General features: G+C 37.4%; 1 protein-coding gene across 1 annotated transcript in view; it reads right to left on the bottom strand.

The window, feature by feature from the left end:
* ugcg (UDP-glucose ceramide glucosyltransferase) overlaps window positions 1-23,549 on the bottom strand; it is a 47,457-nt gene that overhangs the window by 5,615 nt on the left and 18,293 nt on the right. Inside the window, exons 2-8 of the mRNA XM_057320567.1 lie at window positions 17,549-17,690; window positions 5,965-6,067; window positions 4,006-4,107; window positions 3,053-3,165; window positions 1,445-1,623; window positions 956-1,042; window positions 563-749 (exon numbers count right to left, since the gene is read on the bottom strand). Coding sequence (XP_057176550.1) covers window positions 563-749; window positions 956-1,042; window positions 1,445-1,623; window positions 3,053-3,165; window positions 4,006-4,107; window positions 5,965-6,067; window positions 17,549-17,690 — 913 coding nt within the window. The remainder of the gene's footprint in view (window positions 1-562; window positions 750-955; window positions 1,043-1,444; window positions 1,624-3,052; window positions 3,166-4,005; window positions 4,108-5,964; window positions 6,068-17,548; window positions 17,691-23,549) is intronic.

The following is a 23,549-nucleotide window of genomic DNA, read 5'->3' as shown; positions in this document are numbered from 1 at the left end:
TCAAGAAATTTGCGCAAAGAGTTAATTGACACCTACTGTTTGACACGTTCAGACGTGTGAACACACTCCTCGCCATGCGATGTTTTTTGCGTCACTCACATGAAAATAAAGAACTATTCTAGCAAGTAATAAAGATCAAGGAACGCGATACTTGGTTTGGTGTGAACACATAAAAATTGTCTATCTAATATTTAAAATCCCCTTACGATGAAAATCTATTTTTTATTTGGTTTATGTCTACGTGGTGTTTAAAAATGGTTTGAAACTGCCTTTGTTTTCTACATCACAAACAAAACGAAGTTTCAGCTGTTGTGATTGGGTGGAGGCGGGGACTAATCTGCATATTTAAGGATCTGTGTATACTAAATGAACCAAGAGTGTAAAATTACATTTTAAGCTATTTAAGAGCATAGAGAAATGATTTTCACAGGACAAAAAAATGATCAAAGATGAGTTTTAAGGGATAAAATGAAAGAATACAGGGGGACTTTAAAATGCAATGAATAAAACCCGGCATTTGCTGTAATAAAGTAAACAGAAAACAAATGGAATGTGGTCTTACCTGTACTCCTCTGAGCTGAATGTAATCTGAAATGAACCAGGCCAGACAATGACACAGGAAAAACACCATGATATCCCAGCGAAACACATGATGGGCCGCCCAGCCAATGATGAGACTGGCCACAAAGCACTCAGAGATGGGCTCAATGATGGTGGCTGGCAGCATGTTGATTCTCAGCTTGGCCCACCTATAGGAGGAAATATTATAATACAGCATTTACCAAGCAGAAGTGTTTGCAACACTAAATGATGATACCACCTAATGCAGCCATTTAATAATTTTTACTACAATATGTCAACATGTTAAAAAACAGATCAAAAATAAACCATCCATGTGTTTCTAACCACATATTACAACATGACATTAAAAAAGCTGATTTGACATCCATCGTACCTGATCATGCGCGACTGGAATTGTGCAATGGAATATGAGCCCGAATTCTGCATGGCTACCTGTGTTGCCATGGCAAATTTCCATCCCCTGTAAGAGAGAAAACACATCAGTGCATGTGCAAATGAAAACGCACGCTTGCAGCTGAGACTGTTGCTTAAAACACTGCTGATGATGCGCCTGCATGCCGAATTTCCCTTTTGGAAAATTCAGTGATACTGAACACACATTAAAGGGATGTTTTGCTACTTACGCATGATCACTCATCATGTGGTATTTAGCGCAATTACATTTATAGTTGCTAAAATTCTTGGAAAAAGGTTCCCAAAAAAATAGTCATATGAAGAAGAAAAACCACTAATGCTTAAAGTAAACAAGGAAAATCAGCAGTTTGCTAAGTAGCGAAAGCGAAAAAAATGACCTGACAGAATGTGTTACTGTAAATGATTAGCACTCTGTACTGATACTTTGACACAGGACAGACTGACAGACCTGTCTGCGATGGCCTTGGCCATGAAGTAATCTTCAGCGATGTACTGCGCGAAGGCAATCAGCCCGCCGGCCTGGTCCAGGACGTCCTTCCTCATGAGACACGACATTCCCGTGACGCACTTGATTCCTGTTACATTGGCCGAGATGTAGGAACGGGGATGTGATGTTCCAAAGTACACCTGCAAGATTTCACATTGGACGTGTTTATAACTCCAATATTCACTGTCTAATTCACTAAGTATTGCTTTACAAGTGTCGCATTTATAAATACTTCTTTTGACGAGTTATTAGATTGAATGTAGTCATTTAGTTTAGTGACAATATTTATTAAAGCTGCAATGCACAACTTTTTGGGTTTAAGCTGCAATCTGTAACTTTTTAGGGGTTCAAAATATAAGGCTTTGAGCAAGTACCTAAACATTCAGTGTTGAAAACGTAAGCAATAAGGTATGTGAATCAGAGTTGTTATAGTTTTGTTTTTAATTTTATTAATATTTCAAATGAGCTTTTTTATTTTTTGGTTTTTATCTTAGTTTTAGTTACATTTTTAGAAATGTTGTTGTATGTTTTTGTCATTTTATTGTTTATTTTTCATGTTGCTATATAAGATAAGATTTTTCCTTTTTAATTTTGGTTTATTATTATAATTTTAGAGCCTTAAATTTATTTCAGTTTATTTCTGAGGCAACATTTCATTTTTTCGTTTAGTTTTTTAGTTTTTCAAAAAAATGTAGGACAATATTTTATTTTGATTTTAACAAACAGAAACGTTTTCAAAGTTTTAATTTTGTTAAACTAAAATAACCTTGATGTGAATAAAACAGCTATTGACCAATCAGAATCAAGGACTGGAACTAACCATTTTATAATTGTGTTATAAAGTACACAAGTTTATAAAAACATGTTTTTCTTTTGTAAAGTAACCTGCACTTTTATGTTTCAAACAGAGATGGCGATAGGGAGGAAAAAGTTTTAAAAATAAACAAACAAAAAAAAGATAAGTTAAAAATGGTCAAACATTCACAATGGAAAGCGGTTAATAATCGTTTATAACCATTATTACGTTTTTAGGTACGATTTTGTGTAAAATGTCAGTTTGACATAATTTGACTTCACATGTAAAGATAAGACATAAGTTAACCTGCAAAAAAAAAAACAGAGATGGCGGTAGAGACAAAAGTTACAGACTGCAGCTTTGAAAACAATTAAAAATGACCAAAAAGCACTTTTTATATACTGACCCAATGCAATATCTTGTAATTTATTGTATTCACAAACGTTGGCATCTAATCAGCATTTCACATATTTATTAGCCAGCCTTATTTATTTGTAAAAAAAAAGGAATTACGGTTTTAACCAGCCAAATAATTTTGAGCCATTGGATTCACGCTTTCCAATCCTCATGAATTAACAATAACTATCAGCAGTTTATGAATTTAAATATTGCATCGATCTGGCAAAAGAGCTTTAAAGTCCCACGGCACGAGGACTCTTCACCATACGGTGTCCCATTTTTGTTTGGAAGTTTCTAGTAACAGCCTGGAAACTACCTCAGCATTTTGACTACATCACCAAGAAATCAGAAGGTCAACGCTGAAGGATTCTGACCTGCTCCAATGTGGCGGCGAATCCTTGTCTGTCTGCCACGTAAGGGAGTCCGTGAACCAGTCCAACCTTCTCAGTCATGTGATTGGCCATATCAGTCAGCGTCTCTGGCTTTACTGTTGAATATTAGCTCACGATTAGCACCATTTTACAGTTGTTCAAGGGTCAATCTCATGAAAACATTGCCAGGTCAAGCAAGGTTAACCCAAAAATATGAGTGAGAAAAATCAGTTTAGCCCATTTGTTGGGCCATTAGGACTGTTTGCTTAATGACGTAATGGTGCTAAAATCAGATCTAGGGCTAAAATAAATCTCAGACATGCTGTTACAAGTTTTGGGTAACTTTACAATGGAAGTGACATTTATAACTTTAGAAAAAGGATTCATTTTTAATGCATTTTATGCAAGAAATATTGCACATTTCTAAATGCTTTATAGGGCCACTGTTTGTAAAGATTTTATTTCAATAATAAATATTAAATTGCTAAAAGTAAATACAAATAATTATAAAATAAAAAACAAGATATTTTCCCTAGATTCTGAGAATTCTACAAAGTTGTTTTTGCTTAAACTGAGTTTATTACATTTTAAACAAGTGATAGTTCACCCAAAAATAAAAATTCTGTCATCATTTACTCGCCCCTATGTTGTTTCAAATCTGTACACATTTCTTTGTTCTGTTGAACACAAAAAAATATATTTAGACTAATGTAGTAAACCAAACCTTTCTGGGGCACCATTGACTACCATAGTAGTTTCGTTTCCTACTATGGAAGTCAAAAGTGCCCCAGAACTGTTCGGTTACAAACATTCTTCCAAATATCTTCTTTTGTGTTCAGCGGAACAATAAAATTGATACAGATTTGAAACAACATGAGGCTGAGTAAATGATGACAGAAATTTCATTTTTAGGTGAACTATCACTTTAACATTACAATGCAGGTTAGCCAATTTACCACGAATGCCACTGTCACAGATCCAGACAAGTTCATATTTTGCTCCTTCATAAGCCGGCATGAGGTTATTTATTTTGGGGTTGATTCCCACCTTCTTCCCACCTGAAATAAGACAGAGAGCAAATGACTTCATTATTCTAACTCATCAATATCACTTTACATATATCAACAAAGCCCATCCACTTGATGCGAACAATGAAACTAAAACCCCAAAAACAGAAACATTTTTTTGTATTTTTAGTAATATTTTTTGTTAAAGAACTGACAACATTCAAGGTTTAACTGATCCTTCTGTATGTAAATTATTATAAACTGAATTTTAACATAAAATGAAAATTCTGAAAGGAATTAAGAAAGCTAAAATCTAAGCCAGTGAGTTTTTAAAGCACAGAATAAAATAAAAACATTAAAGTCTGGGTAAAGAGAATTCTGAGAATTGTTTCTAAACACATTATAGATGTTAGAAATGTATTGCTGAAACACATTACAAAGACTCAGAAGTATGTAGTGCTGAATTGTGGAGTTAAACCGTTAAACAGTTTTTCACCAATTCTCTTTTCAGGATTTTTTGGGAGGGGCTAAAACGGGGGATCGATGACGCAATGGAGAGTCCGAGCATGCATGGCCCCTCCCCAATCACTAGCGCGCTTAGCACGTGATTGGTCGAGAAGGCTGAAGCTCGAAAAAATAAAATGGCGGCCAAAACGCCCGTTGGAGCATAGTTTTGTATAAATGTACGTTTAATTTTCACTTTCAATAACTTTTGATGGCATTTCTAGCGAGAAATTAGTATTGTAGTTTTGAAATATGTGATTGGTTATAGCAAAGACGCTCTCTGTTTATAATTCGAATGGACTTCCGTTACGCTGCCTATGAAGCTCTAAGCTGCCGTGCACAAATGATATCTTGAACATTGCCGGCTGCTATTTGTAACCACAACGCGCTCTGGGTTCGGGCTAATACCGGGCCCGGAGCCTTCTCCCCGGACATGGGGAGAGTACTCCGTGTTCGGAAGAAACTGCCGGGCCCGGAGCCCTCTCTCCGGACAGCACGCCAAATACGCATACCTTTTAACCTCCTCCTGAATTATCTATATCGCGCACATTGACTCGCACGTGTTTGAATTCAAATCCTCCAATAAAACGTATTCACATAATTCACATATAGCCTACTGGGCTGGGGACTCAGGTTGAGCGATTCGAGTGGGCGTGGCTTCAGCGAGAGTCCTGCTTATTTTTCCAAGATTTTGATAACTAATTTTATTGACTTGGATGTCTTTTTCTCCATTCAAATTTGGCTGGGTGGTTAATAACACAATTTTCTGTTGTGTGACAAACTCAGAACACATATTTCAATGTCACTTTACTCGGACTTTAAACATTATAAACATCAACGCAGGTCACATGTTGCCAGCTCAACCAATAGGATTAAACAATCATCATATTGCTATGATACATTTCTAACCATTTTTGTCCCAATGTATACTTTAACATCTTGACTCTACACGGCACATTTTCGGCTGTTTGACTAGCTGACGAACACTTTGAGATGTTTAACCCAACACAACCGTCACTGACACTGTGTTTTCTAACAAGACTTCAGAGGTTGACATCGGCACACCGTCCCATCTCCCCTGACTGCTGGAGCAGTAACAGAGCAGTTAGAGGCAGTGGGCCGGATAACAGGACCCCTGAGAGACACCAGCAAGAAGCACCAGCTGCTCCTAATGAGCAAGAATCAATATCAACCCCTGTGATGTACATTTACATATACACACAAGAGTTGCGGTAGGCACACGGGGGTCGTCCCTCTCCTCTTAAGCAACTCCTACGAGGCCAAACCTTTTCCCTGCACACCGACTAGGAAATGGCTGAACTCGCGTCGAACGAGATGAGGCTGTCCCGATTCATTTTACCTTGTATTTATTTAGCAAGACAGGATTGACTTTCACATACTCACCTATAAAAAGCCTAGCATCGACGTTGGGATATTTGCCAAGTAACTTTTTGCAAACATCGATGGCCGGATCATCGTGGTCTTGGACGCAGAGCAGAATTTCATACTGTGGAAAACAAGATGCACATTTTAAGGAACCTGCTCAAAGGATGGGCGCAAAGAAAATTGGAAGGACAGTAAAACCAAAGTAACCACAAATTTACCATGATCTCATTTCAATTTGACTATAATAAAACCGTGGTTATTTTGTTCTATAGGAATGCATGGCCAGAATGAGTCAGATAGAATATATCTAGTTAATATTGATAACCGTGAGGTGCTAATATCTGCTATACGTTATCTCCTTCGGCAAAGAAGCGACGACATCTTAGTACTGTGTCAGCCGCCGTAGTGCTTTAAAAGGGAGGGGTGGTGTGAGCCGTTGGTTGCAATTTGCAACCTCACCACTAGATGTTGCTAAATTGCATACACTGGACCTTTGAGGAAAGTAGAAAATTGCACCTCATATCTCTGGTTTGTGATTCCAACAGCTGTAAAATCAAACACTACAGTACTTTGACCGAAATTCAACTGTTGGTTTGCAGAAGTCAGTAAATTTACACATGCCAAAACAGACTGGTTATGTAACATGCCTTCATACACAGAACAATGCGAGTTTCTCAGGCTGGATAAACATGCATTGTGTCGACAACTATGTTTCATGAGTAATTGACTGCTGACAGAAACAACAAGAGGCACGTAGAAGCCAAAACTGTCATGTTATTGATTCTGCATATCATAAATAAAGGCATTTTTGTTTAACTTTGATATCATATACTATTTTGTGTTTGGTTTATCGGTTACACAGTAACGAATTGTGTGCTGTAACAGAATAAAACTCCTATCAGGACGCATTGCTTTTACTACCATGATGCAAAAAAACTGTATACTCAATACACTCCAATGCAAACAGTGTGCATTACACTGGGCTGCCAATAATTCAGCCAAAAATAAAATGCTACAAAGCAGCCCGATTAGATCCCGTAATGCACAAGAAAGAAGCCACATCAGAAATAGACTCAATTGTCTATTGATCTCCTCAAAGAGGCTCATTTCTTCAAGCCACATGATAAACCGGAAAAAAGGATAATGGGTAATTTCATAATTAAAAACAAAATTATATTCATATGCTTACAAAAACAAACGTACATCAGTAAACGTTCCGCGGGGAATTTCCTGAATGCCTTCACGCACGCGTGTACATGACACAATGGTATGAGATCTTGATTTGTTAGTATCAGGGACCAGATGTTCAACTGTTAAGCGTGTTGAGATATGCATTCTCATGGTTTGTGGTAATCGCAAATCACACTCAAAATCTGACTGACAGTGTAAAAGAGCTTATTTCCGGTGAACTCCGGCCACAGACAAAAATATGCAGCTGATAAACTTAAAAAAACAAGAGCACATAGAACAAAATCAGAAAAAATAACCCAAAACTGTGGGGTTGTTCGACGATTAATCGAAATTAATCGCATCCAGAATAAAAGTTTGTGTTTATGTAATATACAGTATGTCAGTATGTAACATTCTGAAGAGTTTCAGGTCATGGACAACCCTACAGCAAAGCAAATTCAGAGCTAACCGTCAGATACCAAGAATCAAACAGACGTTTGACAAAAAGAGCTGCGCTAGTGTACCTGTCTGCACCCTGCTAAACTTCTCATGTTTTCTCATGATCGGTTCAAAGCGCAATGCCGACTAACATTCAGATAAACAGAGTACTCCTGTGATGCGTCTATTATTAACCTTTGGACCGATTTAATAAAAATAGCATTATCACACCGTCACTATTTGACCAAAAGCGGACACAGCTGAAGAAACGCCCACGTTATCAATCTAGAACCACCAATGTTTAAAGAGAGCTGAACAACTTCAGATAAGTGCTCGGCTTAGATAAACGCTTCCAAGGAAACGACTCGTCTTTTTTTGCATGTGAAGGCAATCATGAAAAAATATATTTTGCCATCTGACAGGCTTTAGAAAGGCACGTTTGATGGTGAAGTGCACTAGTGCAGTGTGCAGCTTTACTGTGTGCCGTGCTGGTTTGCCAACTTTGATGTTTGTTTGCCTTCTGTGTTCTTTGGACGGACACACCTAACCGATATTGCTGCCCGTCTGGTGCGTCCATCCAACCAATCCGCCGACAAAGCTTTAACTTCCAGAGCTCTTCTTCCAGAGTAGCCATAACACCCGGGACATCAGCACTGGGTGTTTAAAGACACCAAACCCTGACTGTGCAACAGGTGATCTCCACCTTCTCTTAGCAGATTAACTTGACTAAATATTGGTTTTAATTTTGATCCTGCTCACGTGTGTATGCTCTTTACAATTCTACTCCCTAAAACACACACACACACACAATAAAACAAACACAACCGAACAAAAGCTTTGAGAACTTTAAAACAACATTAAAATCAACTGTTCTTACAGCTAGTTTTCTTGAATTCAATTCGAATTAAAACTGCAATCTGTAACTTTATTGTTGTTAAACGATTATTCGCCATTAAACGCAATACAAGTTTGAATAAAAGTTTGTGTTTACATAATATGTGTAATGTGCATATATACATTACTTTTGTATTTATAAACACAAAAACATACACAAACATGTATATTTAGATGTATTTATTTTATATTTACTAATAATTGAAAGTATATATAAACGTTTATTTTTCTAATTTTAATAAAATAAATGCATGTATAAGTATGTGTTTATAAATACAAAATGAATATGCACAGTACGCAGACATATATTATGTAAACACAGACTTTAATTTTGGGTGCAATTAATCGTTTAAGATACTTAGATACTTGTGTTATTAAACAAGACAGAGAAATAGATTCTGAACCCGATAGACTCTTTTAAAGCTCTGACAATCAAATTTAAGCATTCTTGAATTTTCCCCGGGTTTTCATTTCGATGGTATTCGTGTCATCCACAACATCGGGTCGCAACCCCACGCGCAAATCTATCAAGCAAACGCCCACATTCAGATGGAAAAGATGTGTCTGATCTCAGCACAATTATTCAGAAACTCTCTTGGTCTAGTCTGGATGTAAACCGTAGGGGCAGCTCTTATAAATGATTGAAGTAAAACCGCCCACTCTTTCAACACTTCACTCGGGGTTACTGTTGCGTACGAGCATCTCTGGGCATGCAGAAAAGGCCCTTTGTCTCTCTGCTCCCAGGTCCGGTGTCATCGTCATGGCAACATGGTGGCTATTAAGTATTATGAAGTGGCAGGAGGGGGGCGTGGCTTCTCCAGTAATAGAGCAGGTCTGTTTTTACGTTTCGACAAGCTCGATACCACACACAGCCATTCCTGGAAGCTTTCGATTTATATTGTGGCTCGTCACACTTTTCTGCTGGTACATTTAATGGAGTTGAGGTCGAGTTGTGTCTAAGGCTCGGAAACAATGCACATTTTTTGAGTATGAGGAAATGGCGAGATCAATAGAGGGTCGTGTGACATTTCAGAAGCGGTTTCTTTCAGATGAGATGTGGGCTCCGTGTCCTGCTTTTTTGTTGGTTTTTGGTTTTGAAACATGCTAGTTGAACCCCCACGCAAATAAATACATCCAGATAGCACAGGTACGTCTGTGAGATGTATGCTAAAGATCTGGAAAACATCTGTTGTGTAAAAACCTCTGATAAACGTCTTAGAAAAAGGCAGTTTTACATGCATTGTAAAACAAACATCTTATGACATCTGACAGGAGACATCTCAGAGACGTATTGCAGATGAGCAAACAATCCAAAAATACGTCTTGCAGATGTAAATCAGACATTAAATAGACGTCTCCCAGATATATGCGTCCTATCGGGCAGTTTGTCAGTTGTGGCTATTAATATGGCGGTCAGGATTGTTAAAGAATCCTCCGATCGTGGTTATCTGATCACATGCAATTATACACAATAACCACAATTTAGAAACGTACTTACTGCATTTACTGTTACGCTCAAACAACGTTTCTCCAACAATTGAGTCGTATCAGCATTGTATTTTTGTGTTGATCAGATTGTAATTCCAATTCCTTCTGTGCTTACGAAACCATAAACTTGTCAATGTTAGTTGATTTGTTAGGTGTTACCATCGCTTTATCGTGATTCTTTTTGTTATTTAAGAGTTTTGACATCTCTGAAAGATATATTGTCTTGATTGAATGAATTTATGTTTAAAAGTGTTAAGTGTATTAATGCTATATTGCAAGTGAAAACTTACAAAGAACAGAATTGCATAATACAAGTCTGCGACTGGGAAGTTAATTAATTATCATTAGTTATCAAGTTAGTTAATAATCATTTTTATGACAATTTATCGCGGTTATTTATTATACAATTAATCATCAGACAAATTTCATAACCATGACAGCGTTACGTTTTAATAAGAGCTCTGTGTCAGCTGATCAAAAGACGTTAAGTTAGTTACCAATCTTTGAAGAGAAGAGATTATAAAAGCATTTGTATGTTTAGATCTAAATAACGCCTGAAAACTTCCCACCCTCTCAGATCTCATGTGAACAGCAGTGATGTAGGCCTACGATAGGCCTGTGCGGTCAGGAAGAGATTTGAACTTTACAAGCAGACGGTCTGATAAACCTGATGCTTTCTTCACAAGCTAATGAAAAGATCCTTCCGCCTGAACATTCTTTCGCTCATACAGCATGATAGACCTTGTCATTTTTTCCCATCACTGGCATGCCTGAAGGGATGACACATTTTACAAATCTAGCAGTTGGTGGGTTCTTTGAAGCCTGCAAACTGGTTTCGACCTCACCTCGCCCCCATTCTGCACGCTTCTCAGTGGGCGTTTTCAAAACACACATTCTTCCGTGGAAAAAATACAGCGGCCTATAAGTTTTTAAGTTGAACTTTTTTTAGTCTTAACATGAGGCAGAATTCCAAATCAGAAGTTTGAATGAATCTCCAAAGATGCTACTTTTCCCAACGGGTTTTATTGCCTGAAATGTCTAACAGCTGAAGTATAGCACATCTAAAGCATTACTGATAAAAACGTGATAACGAATGTCAATAAACATGTCAATATAAACCGTCTCGTCAAGTTCTCGTTGATTTCCGCTCCTTGACATTCAGCATCGCTCTTAAACGCTACCCAACACTGGAGAGAGGACTCAATCCTTGACTCAACAGTTTCCTGATGAGCGGAAAATGGAACAGAATGTCCCATCTGCCGAACTGCATGTCTGAATGCACTACTGCAGAAATAATGCAGCCTGTCTGCTTACGTCACACACACACGCGTACCAGACCCCTCGAGTGGAAGACCGGAAAGACACAGACGGTTTATCTACCTCTGTTAATATCACAGTCACCCTTAAGGGGATACTTCACCCAAAAATGAAAATTCTGTCATCATTAGCGTCAATTTCTCAGTTTCTTTTTAAAACACGATACATTTGCAAATGTACAAACATAAGCTACTAAAATATCTAAGCATAACATTTCATTTGTATTCGTAGTACCGAACATTTATTATATTTATAGTTTACTTACATGTGCTTTGGAAGGATTTACTGGTTTTAGTTTTACCATGGTAAGTCACTGTAACAACCTTGCGTTATTATACTTGCGCATTATCTTGCGTTTATGAATTGTACATTATTATGCTGGTGTCTGTGACATAAAATAAACACATCTGTGCTTTTAACATTGTTTGAGGAGCCGTTTTGTGAATATTATAATGATACCCGCGTCCACCGCACCCGTCTCTGTTTACCGTTAATGCTGATATATGAATCCGCATATTATCACTTCTAAAGTTTGGTTTTAGCTGTTATTAAACATTTATTCGAATTATTGTTTGCCTGCAGACACTCTGGTGGGTCTTGGTAGTTTTGCCATGGGTTAACATGGTAAAACAGCATCAGATGAGCTTATGCTTATTGGCACGAGACATTACTCTGCCTTTATAAACTGTAAATTTGCCGTTTTCTTAATAAAATATACACAGCATGTGCTTTAAAACACTGTTTTAGTGGGTATTTAGGTGAACACTTGTGCAGTGTGCGCATGTCGGCAGATTATATCAGATTTGAAGCTTGTCATATAAACACGCACATCAATCAGATCGCTTTATTTACCTTTCATGTAAACACTACTTTCTGAATTACTGAAATACTTTACAGTATTTCAGTAGATTACAGTAGATACTGAAATCACTACTGAAATACTTTCTGAACTATCTGAATAAATTCAATCCGATGTGTCCATGTAAACGCAGCTATTTACTCACATTCGAGTTTTTCCAAATCTGTATAAACTAGTATAAACTAGAAATATATTTGGAAGAATGCTTGTAACCAAACAGTTCTTGGATCCCACTGACTCCCATAGTAGGAAAAATTACTTTACAATTTTTTGCTCTTTTGGACACAAAATATGATATTTTGAAGAATGTGGGACAGCAAACAGTTCTGGGGCACTTTTGATACCAATGTCACTTTTCCTACTATGGTAGTCAGTGGGGTCCAAGAACTGTTTGGTTACAAGCATTCGTCCAAATATCTTTCTCTGCGTTCAACCAAACAAAGAAATGTATACAGGTTTGGAACAGCTAGAGAGTAAGAATTTTCATTTTTGGGTGAACTATCCCTTTAAACCTGATCGACACAACAATCTTCAACATGCTCCATCTGCATTCATGCTTCATCTAGAAAGCGTCCAAACACAAAATGTTACATTCTTAAAAAACACATTCCAGGAAACAGATCCATAGGTTGATTTTGAACAGCATACTGAATTTAGTTTTGAATGTCAAATCATTATATGCAGAATGACATCTTGAGAGCTGACATTTCAATGGAAATGTCCGAGCTGACTTATCAAAAACACAGAAGCAGCCGTGCATTTAGTGAATAAAGAAAGCAAATAACTTAGTTACTGAAAAAATGCCAATCATGGACTGATTTTTTTCAGATTGATTTTTTATTCAGAGTAGGTCTATTTGTATTCCATTACTGATGATGTACAGTTTTTCGACGTAATCTCTAAAGAGATTATAGGTTCTGGAGTCAGGGCTGAATTTCAAACTACACACTAGATGCATTTTAAAAAGAAAACATATCCCCTTTTATTTAGGAGTTCTGACAAATGGATCATTCGGATCGTCCAAAGGGAGCTCTTGTTTCACAGAGCCGGCCTACCTGGAAAAGCGTCTCATTGGATAAGCGTCTCATTAGAAAAGCATCAGTGATGCATCCAAAGCTCTGCGCTCAGGAGGCAAAATAGAAACACTGTAATTAGATTGTGCCAGCGCTCGGCAACAAAGATAAGTATGTATTATCAGGAGACGCATGCTGCGTGTTTCTGTCCGGCAACCTCTTCATTACCGCTCAACACAGCTGCCACCAATCCAGATTGACTTCCTGGAATCTCACCAGAAATGTCAAGACTAATGAAGTGGAATTCTAAGTTCAATTTTTTTAATATAAAAGAATTACGCATCATGTAAAGAAAATCTTTTTCGTCACGACAATCAAGCAAGTCCCCCTAACATTCCCGCAAGTCCCCCTAACATTCCCATAATAAAAACATAACTAGTTTTGCTTACGCAGCAAAGCATGTTGTAGCATGATGTTAACATGTTTTTGGATGATGATAACGTGTTTAAACATGATGTTAGCATGCTTAAACATGATGCTATCCAGTTTTAGCAGGATGCTAGCATGTTTCAACATGGTATTAATATTGTGGTAACACATGCAAAACATGATAGCATCACGTTAACACATGCTGGCATCATGCTACATCATGTTAACAAGTAAACATCATGCAAATCATGCCAGGTTTATGATCGCACCATGTTAGAACATGTTAGCTACCTGATAGCCCACATACACATGGATTAAAGTGAAAAAAATCTTCTGACTGATTTTTTTCAGGCCAAGTCATATTCCTTTAACAGACACTTAAATAGTCGAAATAGTCGAAACCAATAGCGGGAGATGTTTTGAACCACTTTACGTAGTATTACCAGTTTGCGTATTTAAAAAGCTATTTTTAATCTATGAAAAAATTATATTTACCTAGACAAATAACCAACCATCTATAACTTTTCAGTGCATTTTTTAATTTAGCTTATAAGCCCAAACAATGTTTTCTGAAACTCGTATTAACAGAAAAAAAGAACAAAATAAAAGGACCACTAAAGACCAAAAATTTTGTTTGTATTTGTCTCCAGAGTGCTTTTCACTTTTTCTGCCTTTTGGCTGTGAAACCATATTCCTGAAGCTTGGCTACACCTGACACCCGTTTCAGTGTTTGACTAGCTACAGTAACTAGTTACAGTGTTTGACTAGCTTTTCCAAGGCGACTGTTAAGAAGAAAGCCTATCACTTTAACATTTCCATGGCGACGCGGCACTGCTTATCATGTGACACACCGCAGCTGTGTGACTGATGCATTGCTTTTACATAATTTTTCTTTTTTGCTCAAAAAAAATTCACAAACTGTTAACTATGTCATGAAATATCTGACATTCCGATTGTCAAATATGTGCATGTGAATGTGCTTTGTTGTTTAAACACTTTTATAATGATCGTATATGTCTGAAGCCTAAATGAAACATTATGTGGTTGAAAGCACCGCACAGTTGTGATATGTGACAGGATTGAGTCCGTCTCAGTGCCAGCCAAAGCGCGTAATGTTCTAATCACACATGTGATCGCACGCGTCTAATGGTTAACAACATTATGAAAAGTTAATTTAAGACATTAAGGACAGGCTGGAACCCTGCAATTGACGGAAATCCGTCGTAGACTCGCTGCAATTAACGGAAATCAGTCGTAGCGACGGAGAACTTTAATCCATGCATACATGATCTGGCCGACATCTATTTGATGTCTGTATTTACACCTGCAAGACATTGTTTGCTCGTCTGCAATACAGACGAGACGTCTGCTGTCAGATGTCATATAGACATCTAGAAGTTGTCTGTAAGATGTTTATGATTTAGAATGGATGTAAAACTGCTCTAAGATGATCAGCAGATGTTTTTACACAGCAGATGTTTTCCAAATCTCCAGATTCTTAGCAGACATCTAACAGACGTACCTGTGCTATCTGGGCTTTTTGCTAAATCATGTTAAAACGTGCCTCATGATAGCTCCATGTGAAAACATGCAAGCAAGATGCTCAATCGTGCTAGTATCATGCTACAACATGCTAAAATTATGTTGAATTACGCTAGCATGAGTCCAGAGTTTTGCTAAGGCAGGACTACTCACATTTACTTCAGAAAATGCACTTAACTAATTAACTCAACAGAAGCTTAAAAAATCACTAGTTAAAATGCATGACGGAAATGGAAACATGAGAGGAAAAGTACCTGTCCACAATAGCACAGGATCTGCACAGGAATCATATCTACCACATGACATATGGACATATGATGTTTAATTAACAAAGTTTGGGAGGAGCTGGAGCATATAATCAGCACGGCTGGTCTACTATCAGCAATCACCGCATCTACACAATCAGCCCTAGGGAGCTCGCTTATAAATAGGGAAACCATCTTACCTGCTCTATCTCTTAAGATTAAGCATCCCTCCTCCACCCCGGCTCCTTTCCCAAACCCATTATCCCCGGGCGGTGTGCTCTGGGCTCAAGCCGGTTCCGAGCTCGGCGCACTCGCCCTGACCAGGGTAGAGTGCTTCGGGTTCGGATAGCTCCGGCGAGCTCGGAGCCCGCTTCCTTGGACAGCATGCCAAATACGCATAACCTTCATAACCACGCTCTATCATTATTATCCCTATCAACATCACTGTTATCTGCGCAGGTAAACTCGTGAAACTGTATACGGACAATAGTACATTGTTTTGAATGGGTAATTTCCTTCAACGAGGTATAAATATTTGACAACAATCACACCGCTGAAAAACAGTCAAATAAACTGTACTACCAAATCACATTCGCCAAAAAGTGTAGATGTTTATTTACACAACCTAACAAGTGTGAAATCAATTAGAAGCAGGACATTATTGCAAAAGCGCATCACACAACAGGATGAAAGGACACAAAGTTCTCACAGCATGTGTGCAAAAATCCCTCAATTGCGAACAATTGGAAACTTCTATGAAAGAGACACTGTGACTGTAATTTACTGCATCCAGTTCAATCAAAGATTTATAGCTACAGTTTAATATACAGAGCAACTTTCTTTATCACAAGTACAAAGTATCATTCATAGGCATGGGTACCGAGAACCGGTACTTTTTTGGACCAGTACATAATTGGGTCGATACCAGAGTATCGATAAGCTTCATGACAAACGATACTGTTATCGATACTTGCGTTGTTTTATCTCCGTGTATTCGGGTGTTAAATGGCGACGGGGCGTAGCTACATGGTAGCCATGGGTGGCCACGTCTACCCCTGAATGATGGATGGCCACCTATCTGGCCACCTCTGTTGTGCGAAGCAGTTTTAAGATGTGTGTCGGAGTTTATGGAGTGCTGCGCAGATCATTTAGCGTATGAACTGAAAGTAACGCGAGAATATTACTCTCGCGTTAATATGATGTCATACTCTGACGCGCTGACGCAAACAGTCTGAGCGCTATAGCTGAACAACTGCTTCGTGACAGTGTACTGTCTGTGTACCATGGAAGTTCATCGCGAGCAGAAGGATCAGGGTCAGTAAAATAAAAATCACTGGGTCTTACCTGGCCACCTCTAAAAAAAAGTTCTGGCTACGCCCCTGAATGGCGAATTAGAGGCTGCTGCTGCTGCCTGTCATTTTCCATCCCTGAATGATGTCCGAATGGCCGAAGTTTGCTCGACGTATGTGTGATATGTAGGGTCATATGATTTCCGCGATGTATTTGTAATCTGCTTGTTTTGCGTGTTTATGAGTGAAAGAGTGGCATGGTTGCGCTTGTGGAGCTTTCCGCGTTTCACAACAAGGAAGCTTCCGTCAAACACCCCTTTGCGGAAACCCATCAAAATAAAAGTCCTTCATTTGAGAACAAGTTATAACATTGTTTTTAATAATTCGGCCACAGAGTATATTTACTTACTTTAGTAAATTGAAGTAAATGTGCTAGTAAAATTATAATAAAAAAATAGTACTTAAATTTATGTAGACCTAAAACCAGAAAGGAAAAAAGAAATACGGTCTACCAGCCAAATAACAATAGTGATGTAAAGTAAATTATGTTGAATTACATTATGATGTGCTCCAATGCACATGCTAAGTGCCGTAAGTGGTATGCTAAGGAACACACACACGTTTTGTTATGTGGCATTTTCTGTTTGCTCAGAAGCATTTGTAAACTGCAGTTCTAAAGCTCAGCTGTAATAAAGAAACTTAAAATGTTTAACATCTTTTCACATCATGTGTTTTTGCATCAAATTATAGAGCGTAGTATCGATAACAGTATTGATAAGCAGTATCGATATCGATATCAATAAAATCTTAACGATACCCATCCATAATCATTCATGTGAATGGCAGAAACAGTGTGATAAGAGTTGTGAAACTACAAACAGTTGTTCGAATGTAACCTATAGAGAAATAACACAATACCTTGGGATAATCCAGCTCGAAGAACGTCTCTAGGTTGTTTATTAGATTGGGGTCCACTCCTTTGAGGGGCTTCAGCAGCGAGACCCCAGCCAGCTTGCTGTACGGCTGCTTGTCTGTGGTCTTCTTGTTGAGATGCAGACGGCTATTTAAAACAGAATGACATCAGCAGTTATTGACCACAAGAACATTGGATGCAGTTGCCCAAATAAACACTTTAATGGCGCCTAAATGACAACATCAATACAAATAATGTTTGTAATAAACATGCACCTCTAGCAAAAATACTTGCATAAATCATTTCAAATTATATTCTTTAAAGGGAAAAGCATTTTGCAAAGCTTTGGGTGACTGTGATCAGACTCAATCAGTTGAAGAATGCAGACATAATTATTCATATATGGAATTAAATGACTGCTGTAAGAGTCTCTCTGGCAAAATGTGGTGAAGCATTTGGCATTCTGAAACAAGATCCAGGTCTGCACTGCTGACACAGAGGCAAATGCAGCTTACTCTATTTGCAAGCTGCTATCTGCAGTAACCAAATTAAAGCGAACAACAGGTCTATTCAGAACACCTGTGAGTGAAACCTGACATGTGTGCAGAAGCCTTCACGTTTATCTGTAGATTCATGTGTAGTGTGTGTGAGAGAGAGTGTGTGAGAGAGTGTGTGTGTGTGTGAGAGAGTGAGTGAGTGAGTGAGTGAGTGAGTGAGTGAGTGAGTGAGTGAGTGAGTGAGTGAGTGAGAGAGAGAGAGAGAGAGAGAGAGAGAGAGAGAGAGAGAGAGAGAGAGAGAGAGAGACAGAGACAGAGAGAGAGAGACAGAGAGATTTTTTTTGATTTTTCAAAAAACTTTAATTAACATACACATTTCTTATACAGTTTAAATCAATATATATGCATTTTTACACCCATTTTTATAAAAAAAGTGAAAAGTACAGTTTGTTCTCATTTACAGAGCACAAAACGCCACTATGGCACCATATATCTTCAAACACTATTAAGGAGTCCATAGCTCTATAAAAATTAAAATCAATCAGAAGTCTTGATTTAATCAAAGCTGTAAAAACTCTCTCAACATTATAATCTCTGTTTTGTTCAATTTTTTCTTTTCTACTAATATAGATGGCCATTTTGGCCTTGCCCAAAATAAAATTTAACAAATAACATTTGTGTTTCTGTTTCTGAACATACTTAAAACCCAAAATAAAATTTTGTACCGAAAAAAACTCATTAAAACAGTTAAAAAGACTTTGTAAAACATCAAATAAAGGAGCCAGCCTTGAACATTGCATAAAAGTATGAAACACAGTCTCTCTTTGACAACAAAAAGGACATTCAAGACTAACACTTGGATTTAAAACAGAAATAAAAGCATTGACAGCAATAATACCGTGTAAAATACGACATTGTAAATCTCCAACTTTTTTACTTAACGGTGGCTTATAAAGTGCCCTCCATTCTGGTTTAACACTGTCGCTTATCTTGAAAAACTTATGCCATGGTGTATCAACTTTTCCATGTAACCCCATCTTGTTGAAAGACTTAACACAAGCTTTATACAATGTCTTGCCGGTGCTTTCATTAAGATCTAAAACTGTCACATTTTCAGAATCCAAAAAAACCCCTGTGTAATCACATAAGTTTGGTGAAAGAAACAGACTTGGGAAACTGTCTTTTTCATTGGGGATAAGTTCTTTTTTACCATAACTCTGAAGCATATTGTATTCCTCTACTGTAAAAGCTTCTTGTATTTTTTGCATTACTTGTGTAACAACCCGAAAAGATCTCATCTTTAAACATACAGCTACATCTGTGACTTTTTCAAAGTTTGGTCCAACCCAATATAACAAGTCTCCAAGTGTTATAATTTTAGCTTTAATAAAAGCTGTAGCCATTGTTCCACATGCACTTAAAAAGTCCAACCGTGAACTGTAGATCAAAGGTTCCTTTAACAACCAAAACAAGGAAGGTGTGGAATCAGTCCTCCTCACTTTAAAGAGGGTCCATACTTTAAAAAGACTCTTGTAAAAAAACAGCATCCTGGATGTATTAATTCTTGTGGAATCCAACAGGAAAAAAGATGTATCCAAACATAGTCCTTCAACAGTCTTTAAAATCAAACTGGCCACAGGCCTCCAGATTAAATTCTCTGGTCCAGTGAGAAAACGTTGGATAAATTGTAACCGAAAAGCAGCAGTTCTACTCTGCAAATGAATCAGTCCTTGTCCTCCTTCTTCCTTTGGTAAGTATAATACATTATGAGGTATCCAGTGCATCTTATCCCAAAAAAAGTCAATGAGAATAGACTGAATTTTCGGTAGTAACCATGCAGGTGGATCAATACAAGTCAATCTGTGCCATAAAGAAGAGGCTACCAAATTATTAATGATCAGAATACGTCCTCTATATGATAAACCTTTAACAATCCACTTCCATTTCATAAGACGACCTTTAAGTTTCTCAATTATTCCCTCCCAGTTTTTCTGGACAACCATGTCATCCCCTAGATACACACCTAAATATTTTAAACCATTTCTTGTCCAACTTAAACCATTGGGGAGTGTAGGTATCCCTTTCTCCCATTTTCCTACTAGAAAAGCTTCACTTTTATTCCAGTTGATTCTTGCAGAGGAAATTATTTCAAATTCCCTCAATGTTTTTAAAAGTAAATCTACATCATTTTGTTTATTAAGTATTACAATAACATCATCAGCATATGCTGATAAACAGAAAGAATTATTACAAGTCTGTAAAGATACCCCTTCTAAAACTCGTCTTAATTTATTTAAAAGTGGTTCTATTGCCAGGGTATAAAGTACTCCTGACAGAGAACACCCTTGTCTTACCCCACGACATACTTTGAAAGGAGCACATAAGCCACCGTTAATTTTCAAAACACTCTCAATGTCACAATATAAGTTTTTTATATAACCTATAAAATCAGAGCTAAAACCAAATGCTTTTAAAGTTTTCCACAAATAAATATGTTCTACACGATCAAACGCTTTCTCTTGATCTAAGGAGACCAAGCCCATGTTTACACCCAGTATCTTAGCGACGTCAATTAGATCTCTTATTAAATGTATATTATCAAAAATTGATCTCCCTGGTACACAGTAAGACTGACCAGGATGGATTATTTCCTCCAAAATCTTTCCAAGTCTAGTAGCTAATACTTTTGAGAGTAGCTTATAGTCACAGCACAATAAAGATACAGGTCGCCAGTTTCTTATATCTCTCAGATCACCTTTTTTTGGTAACAGGGTAAGGACTGCTCTTCTGCAGCTCAGCGGAAGAAGTCCTTCAACTAAACTTTCGCTCAGCACTGCTAGCAGATCCCCCCCTATCACAGACCAAAAAGCTTTGTAAAACTCAACCGGGATCCCATCTATCCCAGGAGCCTTCCCATTTTCCATGCTTTGGAGAGCTTCATACAGTTCTCTTAGGCTTAAAGTTTTCTTGAGTGCTGCATTAGAGTCATCAGAGACCTTTGGCAGCTCATCAAAGAAACTCTGTTCAATAAACGGATCTTCTTTGTGCTCATGACCATAAAGCTTTTCGTAAAAAACAACTGCTGTTTTCCGAATTTCATTAGGATCTGAATCAAGAGAACCAGTCTCAGAAAATAAAGAATGTATAAAGCGTTTCTGACTATTCTTTTTTTCTAGACTAAAGAAAAATTTTGAAGGTATATCCATCTGATCTATATTCTTAAACCGTGATCGGACTAATGCCCCTTGTGCTTTCGACTTTTGTAAATCAGATAGAACCGATTTTTTTAAAAAAAGGGAATCAATGTGCGTTTGATTTTTACTTAACTGTGCTACTTCTTGTACTTTCAAAATTTCATTTTCTAGAGCTTTTATAGATTTAACAATATCTTTCGTGACATTGTGAGTGTATTGTTGACATATTTGCTTGATTTGTACTTTGCCAAATTCCCACCATTTTTGTAAAGATTGGAACTCAGACTTTTCCTTCTGAAATTCTTCCCAAAAAAAATTAAATATTTCTTTAAAATGGGTATCGCTTAACAAATTTGTGTTAAAATGCCAATAAGCACTTTTTGGCTTCACAGAATCAAGAGTTATTGTACATACAACCAAACTGTGGTCTGAAAACCCAACCGGGTTTATGAAACAATTCTTAAAAGTGCTAAAATGGTGTTTAAAACAATAAAATCTATCTAGTCTTGCCAATGACAATTTATTATCACGGGCATGAGCCCATGTGTACTGTTTTGTATTCTCATTGAAATTTCTCCAGACATCACATAAATCATTTTCTTCAATCGTCTGAATCAATCGTTTACGTGAAAGTAAATGTGGTTCCACGTGATTCCTGTCCATGTCATTTCCTACACAGTTAAAATCTCCCCCTAATATTAAATGTACTTCACCATTACATTCAGCCAAAACTGTATTCAGAGTATCTAGAAAAACCATCCTTTCTACTGGTATAGTTGGGGCATATACACAAATAAAAAAGAAGTTGTGGTTCTCAAATTGAGCTTGAACCTTTAACAGTCTACCCTTTACCACCTCCTCCATTTTAAAAGAAAAAGGGATAAAGTTATTATCAAATAAAATAGCAACACCTCCACTAAGTGAGGTCTTATGACTCAACAAAGGAAGACCTTTAAATTCTTTAGCCCATTCATTAGCGTTTGTTATATCACTATGCGTTCTTGTAAAAATAAAATATCAATTTGTTTCTGTTTCATAGTTTCATATATAGCAGCACGTTTTATACAATCTCTGGTTCCGTTTACATTCAAAGATGCAATGCGGATATCACCCATAAGAAAAAAATAAAAAACAGAAAGAAAAAAACACCCAATAAGGCCCAAAAAATTACAAAACCTAACTGCCATTAATTATTCAATTGTTGTTGAAGCTTGGTCACAAATTTTTTCAACCGATAAACCTCCTTATTTGTGAAACGTCCTTCATTCATAAGAGCCCTGGTATTTTCCACAAAGCGTTTAACGTCTGGGAAATAATCAGCAACTTGTACCGCCCTCACGTTTTTTGTCAGTTTTAAATATTTCTTAATTTCGTCAGTGTCATACTCACGACATGTCCATTCATTCTGGGAACAACAAGATGAACTAGAATCTGAAAAATTTGAAAAATCACTGTCATTGCTATCATCGTCGTCATCAAACTCAACCTCTTTAACGTTTTCTGTTTTCCTACCTTTCGTTTCCTCTTTAAGGGTGTCTTGAAGATAGTTTGATCTATATCCATCATTACATCTAAGTTAACACCACTAAAAGAGTCCTTGCACATATTTTCAGCTTCATTTACATTAGACTTGTCTCCTACAGTAGAATGAGTAGATAAGACATTCTCTTCATCATGTTTGGCCATATTGGCCTGGGTTCATTCTGACCGATTTTAGGGATTTTCTCTGTTTTTCCATCCCTAAGTTGGTCACCATCTTCCTCTGAAACATTCTGTTGTACACTTGTAACATCTTTATCTGGGCAAACACGAGCAAGATGTCCAGTTTTTCCACAGCTAAAGCACTTCATCCCATCAGTGCTTATAAAGACAGTATAGTCAAAGTCATCGATTTTAACCTTTAGATTCAGGTTGAGTTCAGCTCTGTTATCTTGCAGTATTATGTAAGTAAACCTCCTGAAAGACACTACATGCTTAAGTCCGATTTACTTCCGAAAGCAATTTTTTTCATTGGACTAATCACCTTTCCGAAGCGCGACAGCTCTTTCACTAAAAAATCGTCCTTAACGAAAGGCGGCACACATTAGACACAATCACCTTTTTAGCGGGCACGAAAGGCGGCACATTAGACACAATCACCTTTTTAGCGGGCGTAGAAAGAGGAAGCACCGGGGTAAATAAACCACGAATAACTATTCCTCATTCTACCACCTCATCTGCTTTCTCAGTTGCATTTAAAAACACAACAATCGCGCTGTTCATTTTAGAAGCTGCAACAATACATTCATGGCCAACCACCTCACCAACAGCCAAAA

The sequence above is a fragment of the Triplophysa rosa genome, linkage group LG22 (genome assembly GCF_024868665.1).
Source record: "Triplophysa rosa linkage group LG22, Trosa_1v2, whole genome shotgun sequence".
Taxonomy (NCBI): Eukaryota; Metazoa; Chordata; class Actinopteri; order Cypriniformes; family Nemacheilidae; genus Triplophysa; species Triplophysa rosa.
Note: the sequence above shows the minus strand (reverse complement) of the source record. Positions and strands in the feature narration are given on the sequence as shown.